At 40.1% G+C, this 22,005-nt stretch overlaps 1 protein-coding gene across 3 annotated transcripts in view; it reads right to left on the bottom strand.

The window, feature by feature from the left end:
* Positions 1–2,723: 2,723 nt before the first annotated feature.
* SUMF1 (sulfatase modifying factor 1) overlaps positions 2,724–22,005 on the bottom strand; it is a 107,504-nt gene continuing 88,222 nt past the window's right edge. For all 3 annotated transcript variants that reach the window (XM_081247663.1, XM_081247664.1, XM_081247665.1), the window contains 2 exons: positions 13,344–13,403; positions 2,724–3,681 (listed from right to left, as the gene is read on the bottom strand). In XM_081247663.1, the coding sequence (XP_081103789.1) occupies positions 3,571–3,681; positions 13,344–13,403 (171 nt within the window). In that variant the 3' untranslated portion in view covers positions 2,724–3,570. The remainder of the gene's footprint in view (positions 3,682–13,343; positions 13,404–22,005) is intronic.

Below are 22,005 nucleotides of genomic sequence, written 5' to 3'. Positions count from 1 at the left end.
CATCGGCAGGCAGACTCTCAACCACTGCGCCACCAGGGAAGCCCGAAAGGTCACTCTTGATCACCACAACCATCACTCCCCATCACTACCCCCTTCTACTCAAGTTTACAGGCTTCAAAAAGAAAAAAAGATGACCTGTTCCCTACTCAGAACCTCACGTACACCCCTGAATATATATGAAGATTGCCCAAGATTCAGGACCAAAGCAGATTTGAGAACAAACCTTAAATTTCCTCCACTCTTCAATGGGACAAAAAATGAATTAGAAGCACACACCCAATACATGAGTTCCTGAAAAAACAAACAAGACAAACAAACAAACAAAACACAGATTTTCCTATACTGGTACTGGCACATCAGCCAAGCAGTCTGTTCTGTTACGACGAATATTTCTTTAATGCAGAAATAGCTCGTAAGTGATTTGTAAACAGAGACTGGAAGATGGTCGAATGTGAAAGTCATGTCGGGGTGTATGTTATTTGAAATGTGTTTTGAAACCATCACGGGTAAACTTTCTTGAAAGTTAAAAGAAAACTTTAGCCATATATGAAGACCTCCAAAAAACTTTTTTTAACCCTATGGAAGTACAAGTAGTGGTTTATTTAGTGGCTTCAAAATTGCTAAAATTTGCCCTATGTTAAATAAACTCTCTGAAAATCTGTGAGTTCAAATAAAGATACTACAAAAACATTGCCCCCCTAACCTTAAAAAGACTGATGCAGAAGTCTAAACCCCAATCAGATCTTTACTTCTGATGGAAGTGGTCTCCATTAAAAGCAAATGCCATTAAAAACTTACATCTTAGGGGCTTCCCTGGTGGCGCAGTGGTTGAGAGTCCGCCTGCCGATGCAGGGGACACGGGTTCGTGCCCCGGTCTGGGAAGATCCCACATGCCGCGGAGCGGCTGGGCCCATGAGCCATGGCTGCTGAGCCTGCGCGTCCAGAGCCTGTGCTTCGCAACGGGAGAGGCCACAACAATGAGAGGCCCACATACCGCAAAAAAAAAAAAAAAAAAAAAAAAACTTACATCTTAGGGGCTTCCCTGGTGGAGCAGTGGTTGAGAGTCCGCCTGCCGATGCAGGGGACACGGGTTCGTGCCCCGGTCCGGGAAGATCCCACATGCCGTGGCGCGGCTGGGCCCGTGAGCCATGGCCGCTGAGTCTGCGCGTCCGGAGCCTGTGCTCCGCAACGGGAGAGGCCACAACAGTGAGAGGCCCGCGTACCGCAAAAAATAAATAAATAAATAAATAAATAACCCCTTACATCTTAGAGAAGAAAGATGGAGGAGCCCCCGGGCTTAAGGCTGCAAAGGACCGACTGGCTGTGATGTTGCCACTGCAGATTTAACTGAGCTACTGATTTTACTAGGATAGGTATCATTTTTGTTAGCGCCCTAGCGGCAAAGTTCCTTATCATGTGAGTGGTCTGCCCCTACCTCTATTTTTCCTTATGTTCCCTATTTTTTGCACGCAATTTTGCAGAAGGTGAGGTTTTTCAGAAATGTGTATATGGCATTAAAGCTGCGGTTCGTATACTACGATCCTGTCGGTCTGTTCGTAAGTCAACACACAATTTTATAAAGCGCAGTGGCCACAGCTGTCTGTAGTCTGGCACGCTCTGTAGTCAGTAACCTAGAAATGTGGTTCTTAAATGAAAGGCTTGTTAGGATTTCACTTTAAATGCTTTCTAACATTATGCTGCTGCTAAAAATGCAATTCTAAAGACTAAGCCAAAACACACCCCAAAATATTTATGCTATATAACATTAATTACCAAGAAAAGAATCCAAAATACACACACTAAAAGTATAACCATGTGAAAAATGTAAGTAAGTGGGAGGTAACAAGTAAAAACAAAAACTGTGCTTGAGTAGTGGTAACTTTAAGAATAAAATACCTTATTTCCTCCATTAGCCTTTTCAATGAAGCAAATGCTTTGTTTTGTTTGTTTTGCCCAAATTAATCATCAACTGATGAAAGCGTATAAAGAAACATTTTATATCCACAAAGTGACAGACTAACAAATGTGGCCAAACACCCCAGCAACACAACTGTTTCTCAGGATAAATGTTTTAACATTAGGAGGCTAGGTGCAAAAGTAGCAATCAAGAGTTGGCTGAACACTTAAGAATATTATGTGACTTAGTTTTTGAACAACCACCATAAAGACAAGCCTCTCCTTTCGAATGACATGCTAGAAACAAATGTGCGGTCTTCAAGGACTGGGGAATCAGGCTGGGATCCTGATGATAGGGACCTCTGGTTGGAAGCCATCACTCTAAGACAAGGTGCTTTCCTGGCATGTGAAGCAGCTGTTGGGTTTCACAGGATGGAGGCACCGCCCTTGACCTTGTCTCATCTACTGAGGCACGAAGAAGCACGCTCATAATTAGGTTCCTGGCAGAACAGCCTTGCTTTTTGGAACAAAAATTCCCACAAACTGCTCAAATATCCAAGTTATCAAGTAGCTAAACGACAAGAAAGTTTTCTAGCAAACAAAACACATACATATCACAAAGTCATTTCTTTAAAATAAAACATAATAGAGGGAAAGAGAAAAGGAAACAATGAGAGTGAAGCCTGATTTAGCAGATACCACTTTATTCGACACAGTGCATGATCTGAAGCATCTGACACTCCACAGCCAACAAGATTTCCTACTTCCCTATTACAAAATACTGGATACCCTGAATACAGTTAATTCAGGTTCTTGGTTTTTTTCTCCTACATTTAGAATTAAACTGGTTTCTCCATGTAGCAAACATTTCACATTCACCAAAGGCTTTGGGGAGAGGGGGAAATAGGGCTTGTAACTGCCCCCCTGAACCAAAGGCACTTAATGTTAAAATATAAAGCACAGTAAAGTCACCTCACAGACATCCCTGCGTGTTCAGATTGCTGAACTTGAGGGCACCATCACTGGCCCAAGTGGGATTCATTTTAACAATGTAAAAGACACTGATTTCCTTGAAAAAACAAAGTGCAGTATGAATATAAAGACCCATCACTGCCACCCCCCATTCTTTTCTGAAAATAATATATAAGAGAACAATTATTTTACATGATTAGTATTACCCAAGGTTCACACGTGGGAAAAAACAGCTAAAAAACAACCTGCCATAGATTCTCACTATGAAATCACAATAGAATCTGATATATTCAGACAATATGCGAGTTGGGAGACAGCCTCAGAGATCATGTTGTGCATCCCCTCACTGGACAGATGAGGTCACTGAGGCCCAGGAAGGTCAAGTGTGGGACCCCGGGGTCTAACCCCAGCGGCAGACCCTGGGTAGAACGCAGACCTCCTGAGTCCTAGCTCAGGGTGCCCTCCACCGCCTTCCTCTTTAAAAGACTCTCAAAAGTAAAACATGAAATACACCGCACAATAAAGCACACTTGCTGATGCAGGTCAGCTATTTGGTCTCGCCACACGGTTCCTTTGGCCATTGGGCAGGTATGTAACCCACCTCGGGGTGGGAATTCTTCACACGAGGTTGTTCAGCCTTTGAGGGAAGCCGCGTGCAGGTTAGACACGACTTCTCCGATTCAGGAAGGCTCTTCGTGGCTCTTAGCCTGTGGTGGGCAGGTGGTCGGCTGCACAGCGGAATCCCAGATTCGAAGCGGAGCTGTCAGGTGTGTTCTGGCTTCGAGCAGCACAGCGATACCTGTAGCAGTAGGACTTTGCAGAGATAACCAGACACATGAGTGCTCTTGGACTCTGGGGTGAAGGCTCTCAACTGTCAGACTGATGTTGTACCCAAGCACCAACTGTAGAGAATTATGCCTGTCTGCAGACAGTACCTGCCCTACAGGCACCCGCCTCCTGCACATTTAGCAGCTATGTTTCCGAAAAGGGTAGCACATTCAGAGCTCACCACATTATCTGGTGTTACGTTATAAACATGACTAGATATAGTACAAAGATGTTGGTGTCAGCATTACTTAGAACAGTTAAAAAAAATGTAACGACCAATGGTTACATAAGTTATGGCGCATCCATAATTTAGACTCGTAAGCAGCCATTAAAAGGCATGTTTTCATGTAACATTTAATGACATAGGAATTTCTCAGGATACAATCTTAAATGAAAAAGTCAGAATACAAAACTGTATATGTGCTATGATCTCAATCTAGATAATCACGTATGCCAAAGAAAAGCAGACTGGAAGATTCAAAATGCACCACAATCCGAACCGTAGTTATCCTCAGGCAGTGGAGTTTCAAATTTCCGATGATAACTATGTATTACTTTTATAATTTAAAAAGTTATTTGCACATTTAGAATAGCATTTGACAAGAAACCAAGTAATAAAGCTAAATGGCAATTGGGAAAATATTAATTAAGAGCAACATTAAGATATTATTTACTATCCAGCAGGTTGGCAAAAATTGAACAGCAAGCCCAGGAACATCAAGAGTAGGAAAGGCTGTGGAAAACATTTTTTCTTAATACATTGCTTTTGGAGTTTAAATCATAGTAATTCATAAAGCTATGTATCTTTGTGTGGGGGACTTGTTTGGTATTGTTTTATTTTATAAGAGCAGAGTATGGTATATACATATGCACAAACACACAGGCATCAAGCTCTCCAGGCATGGTGCTAGGCGCCTTCATCACTTATTTGATTTGATCATAATGGCCAGAGGAATTAAATGAGTTACCCTACATGACACAGTTGTTAAAAGAAGTAGAATTCGAACCCAGGTCTAACGGTGGTGTGCTTGACTGCCTAGCAACAGTCGATACTCGTAGATGAAAAGGCATCACAACTCATGATTCTGTCCCACCCCTGTTATAGCCCCCTGCATGTACACACGTACTTCCACAAATAAGAAAGCCTAACACATATCCCTGGTCACCTACTAGATATTCAGTGAATAACCACAGATGACTGGATTCAAACACTTCAAAAGCTTCCACATTCCAAAAATAACCATGCATGGAACTCTTATGTCCTAAGATCTTTGATCAAAAATAACAGAGAATGGGGCTTCCCTGGTGGCGCAGTGGTTGAGAGTCCGCCTGCCGATGCAGGGGACACGGGTTCGTGCCCCGGTCTGGGAAGATCCCACATGCCGCGGAGCGGCTGGGCCCGTGAGCCATGGCCACTGAGCCTGCATGTCCGGAGCCTGCGCGTCTGGAGCCTGTGCTCCGCAACGGGAGAGGCCACAACAGTGAGAGGCCCACATACCGCAAAAAAAAAAAAAAAAAAAAAAGAAAGAAAGAAATAACAGAGAATGAAAATAAACTAGTTACCCTGTGTACCCAAGAGCATCAACTCTGAGTGGGCCCTGGGAAACTCAAGTCCCTGCCACTGGTTAACGAAACTGCACAAAGAATCATGTAGAGTAACTTTGGAACTCATGAAGGAGAGAGAATTTGTGGAGGGGCAAAATAGGTCAGCATGAAAGAGGTTTTTTGTTTTTTCCTTAATTCTTATTATACTCCTTTCTCTCACAAAAGTTGAATGTTTCTAATCTTCATAAAAATTATCTCTAGAGCTGACAAAGGAATTCTCTGGAGCACTTCCACCATAAAAAAAAAGAAAAAAAAGACATGGTGCTCTGTCTTTTATAGATAGCAGAACAGTAGCAACCAATTTTCCCATTCTCCCTGTGGCCAGTGAAGATTGTAACACTATTACCAATATTCAGGCAGGCAGAGGGAAAATGAATAAAAAAATATGCCTGAAATAATGAAAGAAGTGATGGCATCTGCTACTACCTGTGATTGGGATGCAATGGAAGCTCTAAAATGAGTAGAGGTGACCATGCAGGAAGACACAGCAGAAGCTCTGTTCCATGTAGGGCCTACTCACTGGGCTGCTGTGAAGCAAGGTGCTTTGGTATTTCTAGAATCAAGCTCCTGTGGATAATGCAGGGCCCCATGCTCTCAGTGTATGTAGTGAATTCCACATTGGAGCAAGAATCGAGTTTGGGGCAGGGGGGCAGGCAGTCAGACAGGGACATTCTTGTCCCATAACTGGACCACACATGACAAAAAACAATCAAGCGTTTCCTGATCGCCTCCTGTGCACAGTGTCCCGCTGGAGATCACAGGCTGGTTGAGGAAACAATGATTACACATCAAAAAGCTACAAAACAAGCTAGGGTTAAAATATTCTGAGGCTACTATTAATTCAGGGGAGGAAATGGTCACTAAATGTCTAATTTTTTAGGAAAGACTTCTGAAGGCAGAACTTGGCCAGAGCGGGAATTACGTGATTATGGCAGTGGTCTTCCGACTTGAGTATACAGAAGAATAGCCTGGAGAGCTCATGTAAATAACTATTCCTAGGCCACAAACCCAGAGATCCTGATTCAGTAAGTCTGGTGTGGGGTCCAAGAATCTGCATTTCTAACCAGCTTACAGGTGCTGCTAATGCTATGGGCCCATGGACCACAAACTGAGTAGCACCGATTTACAGGACTTAGAAACGAGGAAAGAAGGTATGTTAAGTGGAGAAAACAATGACATCAGAGGCATGAAAATGGAAAAATTCAGGCAAGTGAAGAGGATAGCAAGGCCACAGCCTGAGACTGTCAGAGCATGGTTTATTTATTCATTGAATATTTGAGAGTTTACAACATGCTAGATGCTATTCTGGGCACAAGGGAAGCAATGCGGAACAAAACAATGTACCCGTTAGGAAGCTTACATTCAACAAGGAGTTAAGTAGTCAGACAATAAATAAAGAGATAAATTCAAGACTGCTTCTGGCAGTGGTCAGCTTGGAAGAAAGTCACATAGGGAGAGAGGACTAGGCGTGACTAGGTGCTACTTAGATAAGGTGGCCTGGGAAGGCTCCGCTGATGAGGCGCTGCGAGAGCTGAGCTGCCCAAAGATTTAGAGAATGAGAATTCCAGGCAAAAGCAATGAGTGGTACAGAGAGGATAACATGATAAAAAGCAGGAAACGTGGGTAGATAAATAGCATGGAGTCACATTAAAGGTGGTCTTCTTGGCAGAAAGAGGTTGGGCTTGACACAGGTGGAAACTATGACAAACATTTTGCTAATTTACTCACCTGAAAAGGCAAAATCCAAGACTTATTAGCTATTTAACCTTAGGCAAAGCCTTTCTGAATCTGCTCCCTCTTCCGATAAAATGGGGCTATTAATGGAATAATCTCAAAATGCTTCATCTTATCTTTATGTGAAAAAGTAAAGCAGTAGACATGTGGAGATTATTGTAATTGTTACTTTATAATGAACTCAACACTCTTAATTAAAGGAGCTCACTTTGCCTGTCTTATCTGACCTCCTTGGGTTAACCTGCTTCCTTACTAAAACAAAAGCAGCTTCTCTGCAGGTCTTAGTGATCTTGTGTTGGGAAGATGATTCCTTGCCGGCATCTGAATATGGTTACGCATTTGCTACAAAAATAGGAAAATTATTTGTTATATAAATGGAAAAGGTGAAGGGGTATCTCTGGTGACAAGGCATACGACTGAGGTCTTCGTTGCATGGCATAGTTCAATATGCAACTTATCTCTCAAATTATATAACAAACTGTTTTAAAATTTGGTTTTCATATGCCACAAAATGCAGGCTGTAGCAACGGTGAAGAATTGTGCCTGACTGGAACACTGTGATCAGAAAAGAGATCCATGATGTATAAGAGATTATTGACCATAGTCATATTTGAAGGCCCTGGTACATACAGCATAATTCCATTTGGGGAAGAAAAAATAAAAGTGCACCAAAAAGTTTGGTAGAATACTATTAATAGTTTTCTTCAGAAAGCAGGGTGAACGATTTTTTTCATTTTTATGTTTATTATTTATTTTCTAATTTTTATGCAATGAAAATGTTTTGCTTACATAACAAAAAAGCTTAAAATCAGTGACAACAAAAAGAGCTAGTCCTTTTTTGGATCATAGCAGTACCTAAAGTCTTCCATTAACCTAAATGATGAAGAACTAAACACTAAAAAGCAAGTCTCACTACAAGTTAGTGTTGAAAGGTCAGGACCATCACATGAGAAAACAGTCAGTTCACATTATCATTCCACTGCAAATGCACTCATTCACTCAGCAAACATTTATTAATAAGTAGTTCATTTTAAATTCCGGTAACGGGCAACTAATGGAATACGTAATTAAAGAGGAAAATGGCCTGATTTCATATGTCCTCATTGCTCTTTCTTTTTTTCCAACTCTACTTTTAGCACCAAAAATGGTTATTAATGATGTTAGGTCTTTGAGTGGTTGAAATATGGGTCATTTTATTAATTAAGAACCGAGGTAGTAGTGAGGGCCTATTTTAGCCCCATTTCATCAAAATGGCTAATTACTTTGTGAAATTGACCTCGATATCTGCACTAAGAATATGATCCTGGATTCAAGAACAATTCATTTAAGATAATGCTTACCAGCCTTGGGGCTCTGAAGTCAAGTGGGACGGCAATATGATTTTTATGAGAGGAAGACTTTTAGGGATAAAGAACAGTTTTAAGGTAATTGTAACTCATTATGAACAAAATGACTATAGAAAAATGACACAGCAGAACTCAGGTCTCTCAATTTCCCATCCATTGCTCTTGCCACTGACACTTGGACAACTCCTTTTGCTACTAATCTTGGTGTAAAATGGTGGGGTTGAGGGTGTAGGGGAGTGAGGATTTCGTCAATGTTGTAGGTTGGGCTAAAGATCCCACAGAGATTAATCTAACAACTTCAAGAAAGACTAGTATTTCTTGAGTACTTACTATGTGAGCTGTTCTAAGAACTTCACATGTATTAACTGACTTAATCCTCTCAATAATCCGGAGGTAGGTATTATTAGCATGTGCATCGTATACACAAGGATAAAACCGACGCACAGGTATGGTAATAGTGTGCCTAAGGTCACATGGTTTGTAACTGTGAATCCAGGATTACAGTCTTTTCAGTCCCATTCCAGAATCTGTGCTCTTAACACCATGTTGACTCATAGTTGTTCTTTCTGTGCCTCGTCTCCTTACTGAAGCTATACTTTGGAGGGACTTTCAAAAAGTCAAAAATAATAATCAGAGCTTACTTTAGCCATGCAAACTGGCCCTGGGCCACAATCAAAAGTAAGTCCCCTTCTGAGCAAGGTGATTTTTTTTTCAAAATGAATTACATTATTCTTTTCTCTTTCTATTGATTTTCTTTCTTTTACTGATTTTTACCTGTGCTATAGTAATCATCTCCAGGATTCTGCCTATCTAGTTAGCAGTTCATTAGTTGGTTTTTATTCAAAAGAGAAAATGGGGGAAAACAATCTTATTATAATAAAGATGATGATTAAGAATGATGGTGTTAGCAGCAACTAACTTACAGAGACTTTACCATGAGCTACGCACTGTACCAAGTGCTTATTTACTTTGCTGCATTTATTCCTCGTAAGAACCTTACAATAGGTGCAATTATGATGTACATTTTACAAATGTGAAAACGGAGGCTTAGAAAGGTTAAGTAATTTGCCCAGTTACAGGCAAAGACTAGCAAAGAACAGTTACAGAACTCCAACCCAGATCTAATTCTAGAGTCCACATCTTAATATACTTAGTGGCAGTTAAAACTGCCACTCTTAATCTAGTGTAAAGAATAAGCACTGAAAGTAATTCACAGCCAACACTGTGCTGTTTTCTTGACTACACCAAAATAACCAGGCTGAGGTTAAAAACCTACATCATCTACAATTAACTTGACCAAAGATCCTAGAGCTGCCGTTTCTCTCTGGAAAATCTTGTGGATCCCACTCAGTTTTGTCACTCTGCTATTCTCTTTTCTGGAATACTCTCTCCATCACTCTGAGCCTGATTAAATTAAAACTTATCCTTCAGGGTGACTAAGAAAAGTTAAAGATGTATAATATAAACTCTAAATCAGCCACAAAAATTTTAAAACAAAGAATTATAGCTAATAAGCCAAAGGAGAGACAATGAAGTGATAAAAAAACACTTAATCCAAAAAAAGTTAAGAAAAAAAAAGCAAAAGGAAAAGAACAGATGAGACAAAGAGAAAAACAAATATCAAGACACCAAATTTAAACCCAGCCATACCAACAATCACATTAAATGTAAATGGTCTAAACAGCAAGTGAAAAGGCAAAGTTTATGTCAATAAATTCATTAACTCAGCTGAAATGGACAAATTCCTTGAAAGACACAAACTCCCAGAGCTTAATCAAGAACAAACAGATAATCTGCACAACTCTGTAGCTATTAACTAAATTAAATGTATGGTTACAATTCTAGGTCCAAATGGTTTTCCTGGGGAAATTCTATCCGACATTTAAGGAAGAAAAATGCTAATTCTACATTAACTCTTCCCCAAAAAATTCAAGATGAGGGAATATTTCCCAATTCAATCTATGAAGCCAGCAATACACTGATACTAATACCAGACAAAAACAAAAAAACAAAAAAACAAGAGACCAATACCAATCACAAACATATTTTAGCAAACTGCATCCAAGATATATACAAAGGATAATACATCATAACTAAGTGGATGTATTTCAGGAAGCCAAGGATGGTTTAACATTTGAAAACAGAAAATCAATGACTATAATTCACCATATTGACAGGCTGAAAAAGAAAAACCACATAAACATCTCAATAGCCTTAGAAAAAGCATCTGGCAAAATCCACATCCATTTCTGATAAAAAAAAATTCTCAGAAATCTAGGACTAGAAGGAGACTTGCTCAAGCTGATAAAGGGCATCTTTGAAAATGCTATAGCTTATATCATAGCTAATTTTGAAAAGTCATATGTTTTTCCCCTAAGATCAAAAATTAGGTAAGACTGTCTGTTCTTACCACTCCTATTCAACAATATACTGGAGGTTCTAGCCAACACAATACACTAAGAAAAAGCAATAAAAGTATCCAGATTAAAAAGGAAGAGGTAAAATTGTCTATACTCACAGACGGTATAACCACTTATGTAGAAAATACAACAGAATGTACAAAAACAACAGGGAGATCAACTCGATGCTTTGTGACGACCTAGAGGGGTGGGATAGGGAGGATGGGAGGGAGGCTCAAGAGGGAAGAGATATGGGGATATATGTATACTTAGAGCTGATTCACTTTGTTGTACAACAGAAACTAACACAACATTGTAAAGCAATTATACTCCAATAAAGATATATATATATATATATATATATATTTTTTTTAAATCTACAAAAACATCACTTATACAGATGAGTTTAACAAGGTTACAGGACACAACATAAATATACAAAAACCAACTGTACCATGAAAATGTATTTATTAAAAATACAGGGCTTCCCTGGTGGTGCAGTGGTTGAGAGTCCACCTGCCAATGCAGGGGACACGGGTTCGTGCCCCGGTCCGGGAAGATCCCACATGCCACGGAGCGGCTGGGCCCGTGAGCCGTGGCCGCTAAGCCTGCGCGTCCGGAGCCTGTGCTCCACAAACGGGAGAGACCACAACAGTGAAAGGCCTGCATACACACACACACAAATATATATATATATATATATATATATATATATATATATATATATATAAAACGTTAAAAGATATTTTAAAAGAATAAATTAAGAAGCTTATAAAAATTTAAAATATTTAAAATAAGCAAGAAAAATGAAATGTTAAAGTAGACACATTCATATGCATGGCACTGGAATATTTTGGTGTTCATGCTTAAAATGTTTTTTACAGGATTCATTTTCTCCACTTATTTGTGAGAAAAAAATCTTCTGGTCTTTAATTCTTATAGAGTAAATGGACTCCCAATTAGGAAAAGTGCCATATGTCAGACACATAACTGGTGGTAATTAGGGTTTTGAGATGCTCTTGTGCAAAAGAGATTCACCTGTTTTTCATGAAAGTCTGGTTCCCCAGCAAGAGGATTCAGATACACCTGCAGCAACAGCTTCAATCAGAGGAAAAAAATCTGGGACTACAGACAGATGGGTATATGAACACTTAAAAATACTGGGACATGCTAGGGCAATGCTTTTAATTTAAAATTAAAGTTAGAATTTTAAAGATAAATTTGTCCACATCTTGTTATAAAGGTAAGTGTAAAGCATAAAGTCAACTCAACTCTATGAACTGCCACCTAAATAACTACACTAAAAATTCTAAGAAATGCAGAAGACACACACCCCTACGAACTCACAGATATACATAATTTAAATAGGTTCTCTTTAGGCCAGTGGCTCCCAAACTTTGATGTATGTTATGATCACCTTGAGAGCTTTAAAATCCTGATGCCCAGGTCACAATCCAGAAATATCAAGTCAGAATGAGGTGAGTGAGGAAATAGGCATCAATATCTTTTATAGAACCCAGATGATTCTAATGTACAATAAAGTTTGAGAACCATTATTTTTATTTATTTATTTATTTTTTGCGGTATGCAGGCCTCACACTGCTGTGGCCTCTCCCGTTGCGGAGCACAGCCTCTGGATGTGCAGGCTCAGCGGCCATGGCTCACGGGCCCAGCCGCTCCGCGGCATGTGGGGTCTTCCGGGACCAGGGCACGAACCCACGTCCCCTGCATCGGCAGGTGGACTCTCAACCACTGCGCCACCAGGGAAGCCTGAGAACCATTATTTTAAGGCAAAGTTTGACAATGCCTCCATTATCAAATTAATAACTTAATCTGGAGCCATTACAGTTTTAAGTCTCTGACTGAATTACCATGGGAAGCTTCTTGTAATAACAATCCGCAAAATGCCATGTTTGCATAGAGATAGAAGTTGAAGTGCTAGATAAACTAAAAATATATGATTTAAAGAAAAAAAGGGAGAGAAGTGGTATTCTATTTCTGAACACCTTAAAAAGGTAACTCAGGAAACAATGAGTTACTTCTACTCGCCAAGAACAACCAACTCTGACACTGAAATTATAGCCCAAAGAGAAGAATCATTCTCTGAGAGAGCTGTTTATTCCACAAAGCACACACTATATACCTAGAACACTTGGGATGTTTTTATTCCAGTATACCACAATCTACCCTCCATTTATAACTCTCAACTTAATCTCAACAGACAAGCCAGAAATTTACAGGAGTCTCAAATAAATTAAGGGTGTGCTTCCAGACTTACATGCTGGAAACCAGATATATAGCTCACCCTGATTCATGGGACAACAAAGGTCTCTCAAAGGGTCAAGATACAACAGATGGAATATGGTTGACAACAGATCATTTACAACCTCTGCTTCTTGAACCACTTTTCCCCATGCCTGTGCACAAACTTTTTTCTTCCTGGCTTTGATGGAGATAGGTATGTATTAACAGAAGTGGATGAGACATCTTGGGGCTAATGTTTACAATGGATCCATAAACCTGCTGTTAGAACACCAAAACAGAGTTTAGTGACTTGACTTACCTTATGGCACATGTAGGATCCACCTTTCTTCACCCGGTCTTTCCCAGAAGGGGGGCCTTTCTGTGGATGAAGAGAAGAGAACTCGTTAGTCCATAAAGCACAGCTGTCCCTCCCACAGTCAGAGGGTCTATTTTAAACCAACCAGCTCTCACATGGTTGCCTAAAGTCTCCACATGCATTTCTGCCCCTGGGTCTTGCACCTGCACCCGTGCACCTTCTCGAATGCCCACCTTTCCAAATCCTACATCTTCTAAGGTCCAGCTCAAGTTCCGACTCTTTGGTGAACTCTTTGTGACTACCTTAAGCAATCCAAACCCCTACAGTGTTTCCTACCTAGATGACTAATAAGCTGCTTCGCAGCACCTCTTACATCACCTTCTCACACTGATGGGCAAATTTATCCTGCATTATAACTGGCCAGCTCAACTAAATTGGCAAGCCTCTTTGAATTATTATTATTATTATTATTATTATTTTTTTTGCGGTACGCGGGCCTCTCACTGTTGTGGCCTCTCCCACTGCGGAGCACAGGCTCCGGACACGCAGGCCCAGCGGCCATGGCTCACGGGCCCAGCCGCTCCGCGGCATGTGGGATCTTCCCGGACCGGGGCACGAACCCATGTCCCCTGCATCGGCAGGCGGACTCTCAACCACTGCGCCACCAGGGAAGCCCTTGAATTATGTTTTTAAAATCCTACTGTTCAACACCTAATAAACCCTTTGCTGACTGAATAAACGGATATGCTTTTTATCTTTAAAAAAATTTTAGGTCAGGTTTACTGAGGTATACTTTATATACAGTAAACTTTTATACTTTTAAAACTTTTAAATGCACACTTCTGATGAGTTTTGACAAGTGTATAGTCATGTAACCACCACCACAATCAAGATATAGAACATAGTTTATCTTTTTCAAAAAGATTTATACAGTATGTATTATGAACCAAGTAGAGTTCTAAGTATTCTGCAAATATTAACTCATGTAATTTCTGTAACGACTTCTGAGATTAAGCAAATGCCAGAACGAGGATTCACACCGAGGCAGCCTGGCTCCAGAGTTTAGAGACCAAGAGTATAGGAAATTAGGCAAGGCCTAAAAGAAGGCAAGAAGGAACAGTGGCGGGACTTTCCTGGTGGCTCAGTCATTAAGAATCCACCTGCCAATGCAGGGGACACAGGTTCGAGCCCTGGTCCGGGAAGATCATACATGCAGCAGAGCAACTAAGCCCGTGTGCCACAGCTATTGAGCCTGCACTCTAGAGCCCTTGAGCCACAACTACTGAGCCCATGCGCCACGACTACTGAAGCCCATGCGCTCTAGGGCCCATGTGCCACAGCTACTGAGCCCGCGTGCTGCGCGCCGAGAGCCCGTGCTCTGCAACAAGAGAAGCCACCACAATGAGAAGCCCACGCACCTCAACAAAGAGTAGCCCCCACTCACCGCAACTAGAGGAAGCCCGCACGCAGCAACGAAAACCCAACGCAGCACCCTCCCCACCAAAAAAAAAGGAACAGTGGCTACCACTGCAATGAGAATTGGAGCCAGAAAAAGCCAGCCAAGAGGTAAGACTATTACTTCTAGGGAGGGCTCTGGATAAATGTGCAATGGAAATGAACACCGTAAAGCCGCCAGGACAAAAGCCTCATCATCACGTAAGCCATGCAAAGAGTATTTGAGAGTTACCAGTAAACTCCTACAAACCAGAGCCACATCTGGGACGTCTGAGGGGGATAAGAATTTTTTGCTTTTCCTTTGTTATGCAAGAAGTCAACTAATCATACAGCTGCCTGTTCTTTGTTTACTGAAAATAAGAGAAGGTTGAACAGAGCCTCCTGTCTTAGTTTTCCTTTTGCTTATCAAAGGCCCAGACGTCAGTGGCAGAAGTTAAAAGAACCATGTTCTCTCCAAGCATGGCTAACACACTGACTCGCAAATGTCAACTTGTGGGCAGAAGTTCATGTTTTCTTCTAAGCCAGGTACTTAAAAGCTGTCAAAGACCAAGCCACTGGTTATTTTTCATTCCACTGCAAGGCCACAGCATTTCCATGGCCTTAAATGTTTTATGTTACATTAACAAACTTTTATTGATTACAAATGGGCAAGCTATAATTGAGAGGAGCTACATATGAAAATAATGACTTCACAAAACAGCATCCTTCCCAGGAGTAACTGGAATCTGACAGCTATTACAACAGAATCTGCTGGGTGAGTTTATCATTCTATAAAAGCAGCATAATCACCAAGAATTCACTGAAGCAGAAATGAAAGCATTTAAAGCTGTGTAGCTATCCCATAGCATGGCCGCTCTCTCCTACATTAAATTTCTTGCTTGGGGATTCTTGCGTTACACTGCTTCAGGGGGGTCTCTGCATGCTGGGTTACAATGGAAAAAATGACAGTTTAAATGCTGATTAAAGTCTCTCACAGTATCTGCTATCATGCAAGATTAAATTCTTTTGTCAAGTTAGATCCAAGAACAACAGAAAGGAGCTGATTTGCCAACAGGAAGGAGAACAGAACAGTTCCCTTTCACCACCATCTCCAATGAAGTAAGTCTGCAATCAATAAAAATGACACTCGGGCTTCCCTGGTGGCGCAGTGGTTGAGAGTCCGCCTGCCGATGCAGGGGACGCGGGTTCGTGCCCTGGTCCAGGAGGGTCCCGCGTGCCGTGGAGCGGCTGGGCCCGTGAGCCATGGCCGCTGAGCCTGCGTGTCCGGAGCCTGTGCTCCGCAGCAGGAGAGGCCACAGCAGTAAGAGGCCCGTGTACCTCAAAAAAAAAAAAAAAAAAAAGACACTCATCAAAGTGACCCAAGCACTCATGAGAGTCATCCCGGGCTGAAACGACCACAGCAGTTAACACAGTCCTCTAGGTGGCTGCTCATTTGGTCCTTATAAATAAAACTATTTTTGCCAGAAAACAACATGATGTAGGATCAGCTACATCTGTTTGAAATGCTTACCACTTTGCCAAAAAACAAAACAAAAAAAACAGAAAAATTACTCGGAGTGTGTAGTGGGTTGACTAGTGTCCTCCCAAATTCATGTTCACCTCAGAATGTGACCTTATTTGGAAATAGGAACTTTGCAGATTTGTAATTTCTGTATTAGTTAAGATGAGGTCATACTGGATTAGGGTGAGCCCTAAATCCAATGACTGGTGTCCTTATAACAGGAGGAGAGGACACAGAGAAGGCCATGTGAAGATGGACACAGAGACTGGAATGATGCAGCTACGAGTCAAAGAATGCCAAGGATTCCAGGGAACTGCCAGAAGCTAGGAAGAGACAAGGAAGGATTCTAGAAATTCTGAAGTGAGTATGGCCCAGCCAGGACCTTGGTCTCAAGACTTCTAGCCTCCAGAACTCAAAGAATAAATTTCTGTTGTTTCAAGCCACCAAGTTTATGGTAATTTGTTATGGAAGCCCCAGGAAACTAACATAAGGGGGAAACGTCTCCATTTTTTTCATTAAAGAAAGGATCGGTAAATCAAAATTAACGTTGTCTCTCATGATCAAGTTTGTTACTGCAGGTTAAAACAACTTGAGAAGCTACTGACGGTAGTGTCTGAATACCTCACCTCTCTGACTGTATACTTGGCAAGAAGAGAGGCTGCCATGTCACATAACCTGCACCACCAGTACTCAAGAATCTAAGTAAAAATACACACTGAACACAGAGACCCTGATCAGAAACAGACAAGAACCCATGTGAATGTTGTCTCCAAAGGGACTACTACCCATAACTGCTTTACTCCCAGACAGCAAAATACGAACAGGTCTCTAATGCTTGGATGATTGCAAGGACAGCAAGAAAAAAAAAAAGAGCAGGTTTCTAAATGTTAGCCCCAATAATCTCAAAAGGCCAAGCAAGGTGTATCTCAAGTTCTCAGGACAAGAGCTGAAGGAGTAATGCTCCGACTGCTAGTGCAGGGGAATAGAGCCTCATCTAAAACACCTCGGAAGGCATAGAAGTCCTTAGTGATGAAACAAATCCACAGTAGATGCCACAGAACCACTCCTCAGCAAGACTGGCTTGTTGAATGAGGAGTAAGCCTGCAGGAAGAGGGCTGACCAGCTCGTTCTTCACAGGAGCATAAACAACGACATTTTATGTAGTGAAGAGATACGCTTCCCTTTCCCTCCGTGTCATATGCAATACAACAACAAGGACAGCAAAAGAGGGAACAGAGCGACTGACAAATTTTCATCAGTCAGCAAAGAGACAAAAAGCACTTCTTTTAAACCATGTGTGATGAAATCCATAGTGTGGAATACTAAGCAGCTGTTAATAAAAATGAGGCATGTTAAAAAAATATGAGGCACTTCTGTATGAGTATATTGTACTGTCGCTTTCACTTAGAAAATGACATGGAATCAAGCATTTATTCTGATTTTCTTATATGTTGTGCCCCAGTGGGGAGTTGATTACCTGGAGTGAGCATCTGGCCCTGGGGCACAGGAGGGTGCCTCCCCCCACAGGCCGCTCCTCATGGGTCAGGCATGCACTCGTCCGTATGTGCTCATTTTCATTCATTTCAGTGTATGGTTTGACCCATGGAGTATTTAGAAGTGTGTTTATTGTCCAAGTGTTGGACATTTTCCTATTTTATTTCTGTTACTGATTTCTAGTTGGATTCCACTGCAGTTGGAGAACACACTCTGTATGACTTCAATTTTTCAAAATTTGTTGAGGTTTATTTGATGGTGCAGGATACAGTCTATCTTGGTATATGTTCCATGAGTACTTGAAAAGAAGGGGTGTTCTGCTGTTGTAGGGTAGAGCGTTCTACAAATGTCAAGTAGATCCCATTGGTTGATGATATTGTTGAGTTCTTCTATATCCTTGCTGATTTTCTATATACTTGTACCATCAATTGTTGAAAGGAGCATTACAGTCTCCACCTACAATTGCAGGTTAGTCTATTTCTCCTTTCAATTTTATTAGTTTTTGCTTCATATGTTTCAGCTCTTTTCACTGGGGCATACATATTTAGTATTACTATGTCTTGGTAGATTAACTATTTTATCATTACACAATGTCCTTCTCTGACTCTGGTGATTTTCTTTGCTTTGAAGTCTACTTTATATGACATTAATACAGCCATTCCTGCTTTTTTCTGATTAATGTTTACCTAAAACATCTTTTCCCATCATTTTGTTTTCAACCTATTTATCATTATACTTGAAGTGAGTTTGCTGTAGACCGTATACAATTAGGTTATGTTTTTTAATCCACTCTGCCAATGTCTTTTAATTGATGTATTTAGACCATTGAGCTTTTAATGAAATTACCGATATCTAAGCACTTAAGACTGTCATTTTATTTTTTGGTTTTTGTCTGTTCTCTATTTTTTTGTTGTTTTCTTTTTTCTGCCTTCCTGTGGATTACCTGAACATTTTTTTAAAAGAAATTCATTTTTATGTACCTATAATGCTTTATCACAGTTTTATATATATATAAATACATACACAATATATTTATAAATATATATTATATATTAATATATAAATATTAAATATATAAAACACATTTTATATTCTTATTAAAATATGTGGATATATTTTACATATAGTTATATATAAAATATTATGTTTATATATGTATTTAAAATATTTTATATATATTTACATTTATATATATATACATATAACTGTGATAAGATATGTCTACTGGTATTATTTTACCAATTCCAGTGAAGTATAGAAAATTTACCTGCATTCCCAAACCTCTAGCATCCCCTGTTTATAACTGCATTAAAAACTTCCTCTAAAAAAAAAAAAAACTTCCTCTAAATACATTTAGAAACACATCAACGTTATAATTTCTGCTTCGACCATCGAACAAAACCTAAAAATCTCGAGAGAAGGACAGCCTACTGTATGCACCCATATTTCTCCTTACTATCTTCCTTCTTCCATCCTGATGTTCAAAGGTTCTTTCTGTAATCATTTCCTTTCTGTTTAGTGAACTTCCTTTAGACATTCATTTAGGATAGGTCTGCTGGTGACAAATTCTCCAGTTTTCTTTCATTTGAAAATGTCTTGATTTCCTCCTATTGTAAAAGACATTTCACTAGATAAAGGATTCTGGGTTGGCAGTTCTTTCAACACTTAAAAAATATCATGCCCATAGGGAACACAGGGGAAAAGTATCATGCCATTTCTTCTGCCCTTTATTAGGGTCTCTGATGAGAAACCCACTGTCATTCACACTGGCCTTTCCCTTATAGATAAGGTATCAGTTTTCTCTGAGTGCTTTCAAGATTTTTCTCTGCCTCCTGCTTTCAGAAGTTTAATTATGATATGTCTTGGTATGGGTTTCTTTGGGATGATCCTATTTAAGGTTCACTTAGCCTCCTGACTACAGGTTTAATCTCCTCCCAAATTTGGGAAGTTGTCAGCCATTATTTCTTTGAGTACTCTTTCAGCCCCATGCTCTTTCCCCTCTCCTCTGAGACTCCCATGACACAAATGACCACCTAGAGGGGTGGGATAGGGAGGGTGGGAGGGCGACGCAAGAGGAAGGAGATTTGGGGATATATGTATATGTATAGCTGATTCACTTTGTTATAAAGCAGAAACTAACACACCATTGTAAAGCAATTATACTCCAATAAAGATGTTAAAAAAATTAAAAAATTTAAAAAATAAAATAAGAAAAACAATGTTAGATGATCTTTTTACAGTCACAAAGGTCCCTGAGGCGTCATTCATTCATTCATTCATTTTCTATTTTCTCTCCATCATTCAGATTGAATAATTTGTTGCCGTTTTTTCCCCCTCTGATTTTTTTTCCCTCTCTGTCCCTTCTATTATGCTGCTGAACCAATTCACAAAGCTTTATTTTGGTTATTCTATTTTTCAGTTCTAAAATTTGCCCTTAGTTCCCATTTATACTATTTATTTCTTTTCTGAAGTTTTTATTCTCTTTTTTCATTTGTTTCAAGAATGTTCATAATTGCTCACTTAAGTATTTTTATCATGGCTGCTTTAAAATCTTTAGCTAAATGGGTAACTCTAACATCTCTGTCATTAGTGTTAGTATCGATTGTCTTTTTTTCATCTCGTTTGGTGCCTCCCTGGTTCTTGATATGACAAGTCATTATTTACTTGAAACCTGGATAATGTTTATATGTTACAAAACTCTGGCTCTTATTTAAATATTCTGTTCCCCTGGCTTTCTTTGACGCCACATTGGCAGGGGAAGGGAGAGAGCCATCTCGTTACTGCCAGGTGGAAGAAGAAGTCTGGGTTCCCCACTCAGCCTCCACTGACACCTCATGAGGGATGCTCATTACTGGAGAAGGTGAGAGTTTTGGCTCCCCAAATGGTAGCCACTTACACTATGGAGAGGGGTGGCCTCATTACTACCAGGCAACTATGAAAGGCCTGGCACCCCACCTGGCCTTCTCTAACACCACCCTGGCAGAGGTATTATGTCACCTCAATACAGCCTCATGAGGGTGCAAGTATAGGCTCCCCACCCTGGCTTTTGCAGGCGTGAGAAAACACAGTGTTTTCCTGTCATGCTTAGATGGAGTAGGGTGGTTTACTGACTAGAAGTTTTCAGTATTGCTAGACTGTCCATTTCCTATTTCCCCTTTGGCTAGAGAGAGCAGGCTTTTCTTGGGACTTTTTTGGTTTACATTCCCTGCATTTGCTGGCTTCTTCAGCTCCAAGTCTGGGATATATGAGGCAAAAAGAAAATCCATGGAACTCACCACCATGTCATTCCTAGGGTCCCAAGGTCTGCAGCTACTCTGCCTTCTTTTCACTCTTCAGGGACTTCTTATGTTCCTTTTCTAGGTAGTGTCCAGAGTTTTAATTGTATTTAGTGGGAAGAAGAGGGAAATGTATGTCTACTCCATTTTCCCAGAATCAAGTCAGACTTCCTTCACATTCATTTTTAAATGATAGTTTTGCTAGATATAGAAGTCTTAGTTGATAGTTGTTTTTTTCCAGCCCTTTGACTGTATCATTCCACCATTTTCTAACTTGCACTGTTTCTGATGAGAAAGCAGTCATTAATCACATTATTGTTATCCTGTATGTGATAAAGTGCTTTTCTCTTGCTGTTTTCAAGATTTTCTCTTTGTCTTTCAGCACTGTGACTATGACATGTCTAGGTATATTTTTCACTTGTGTTTATCCTAGTTGAGGTTCACTGAATTTCCTGGAACTGTAGATAATTTTCATCCAGTTTGATAAGTATTTAGATCATTTCTGCAAAAATGTTTTGTCCTTTTCTCTCTCCCCTCTCCATCTGGGACTCCTATTACACACGTGTTGAAATTATGTTGAAATGTCTGACACTGTCACACAGGCCTCTGTCGATCTGTCTCCAATTTTTTTCCTCTCTGTTCTTTGGTTTGGAAATTTTCTCTTGATTTACCTTCAAGTTCACTAATTCTGCCATCCTACCATTTCTAATCTGCTATCAAGTTCATCTAGGGAACTCTTCATTTCAGTTATTATAATTTCAATTCTAGAAATTTCACTTGGTTCTTCTTTTATCATTTCCATTTGTCTGTTGTGATTCTGTATTTGTTGATTCACATTGTATTTTTTATCAATTCTTTGAATATATTTTCCCTTAATCCTTTAAACATAATAGCTGCTTTTAAGTCTTTGTTAAATCCAGTATCTGTGCTTACTCAGTTT

The sequence above is a fragment of the Mesoplodon bidens genome, assembly GCF_964165515.1.
Source record: "Mesoplodon bidens genome assembly, chromosome: 10".
NCBI classification, from domain to species: domain Eukaryota; kingdom Metazoa; phylum Chordata; class Mammalia; order Artiodactyla; family Ziphiidae; genus Mesoplodon; species Mesoplodon bidens.
The sequence above is the reverse complement of the archived record's forward strand: the minus strand, read 5'-3'. Positions and strand labels throughout refer to the sequence as shown.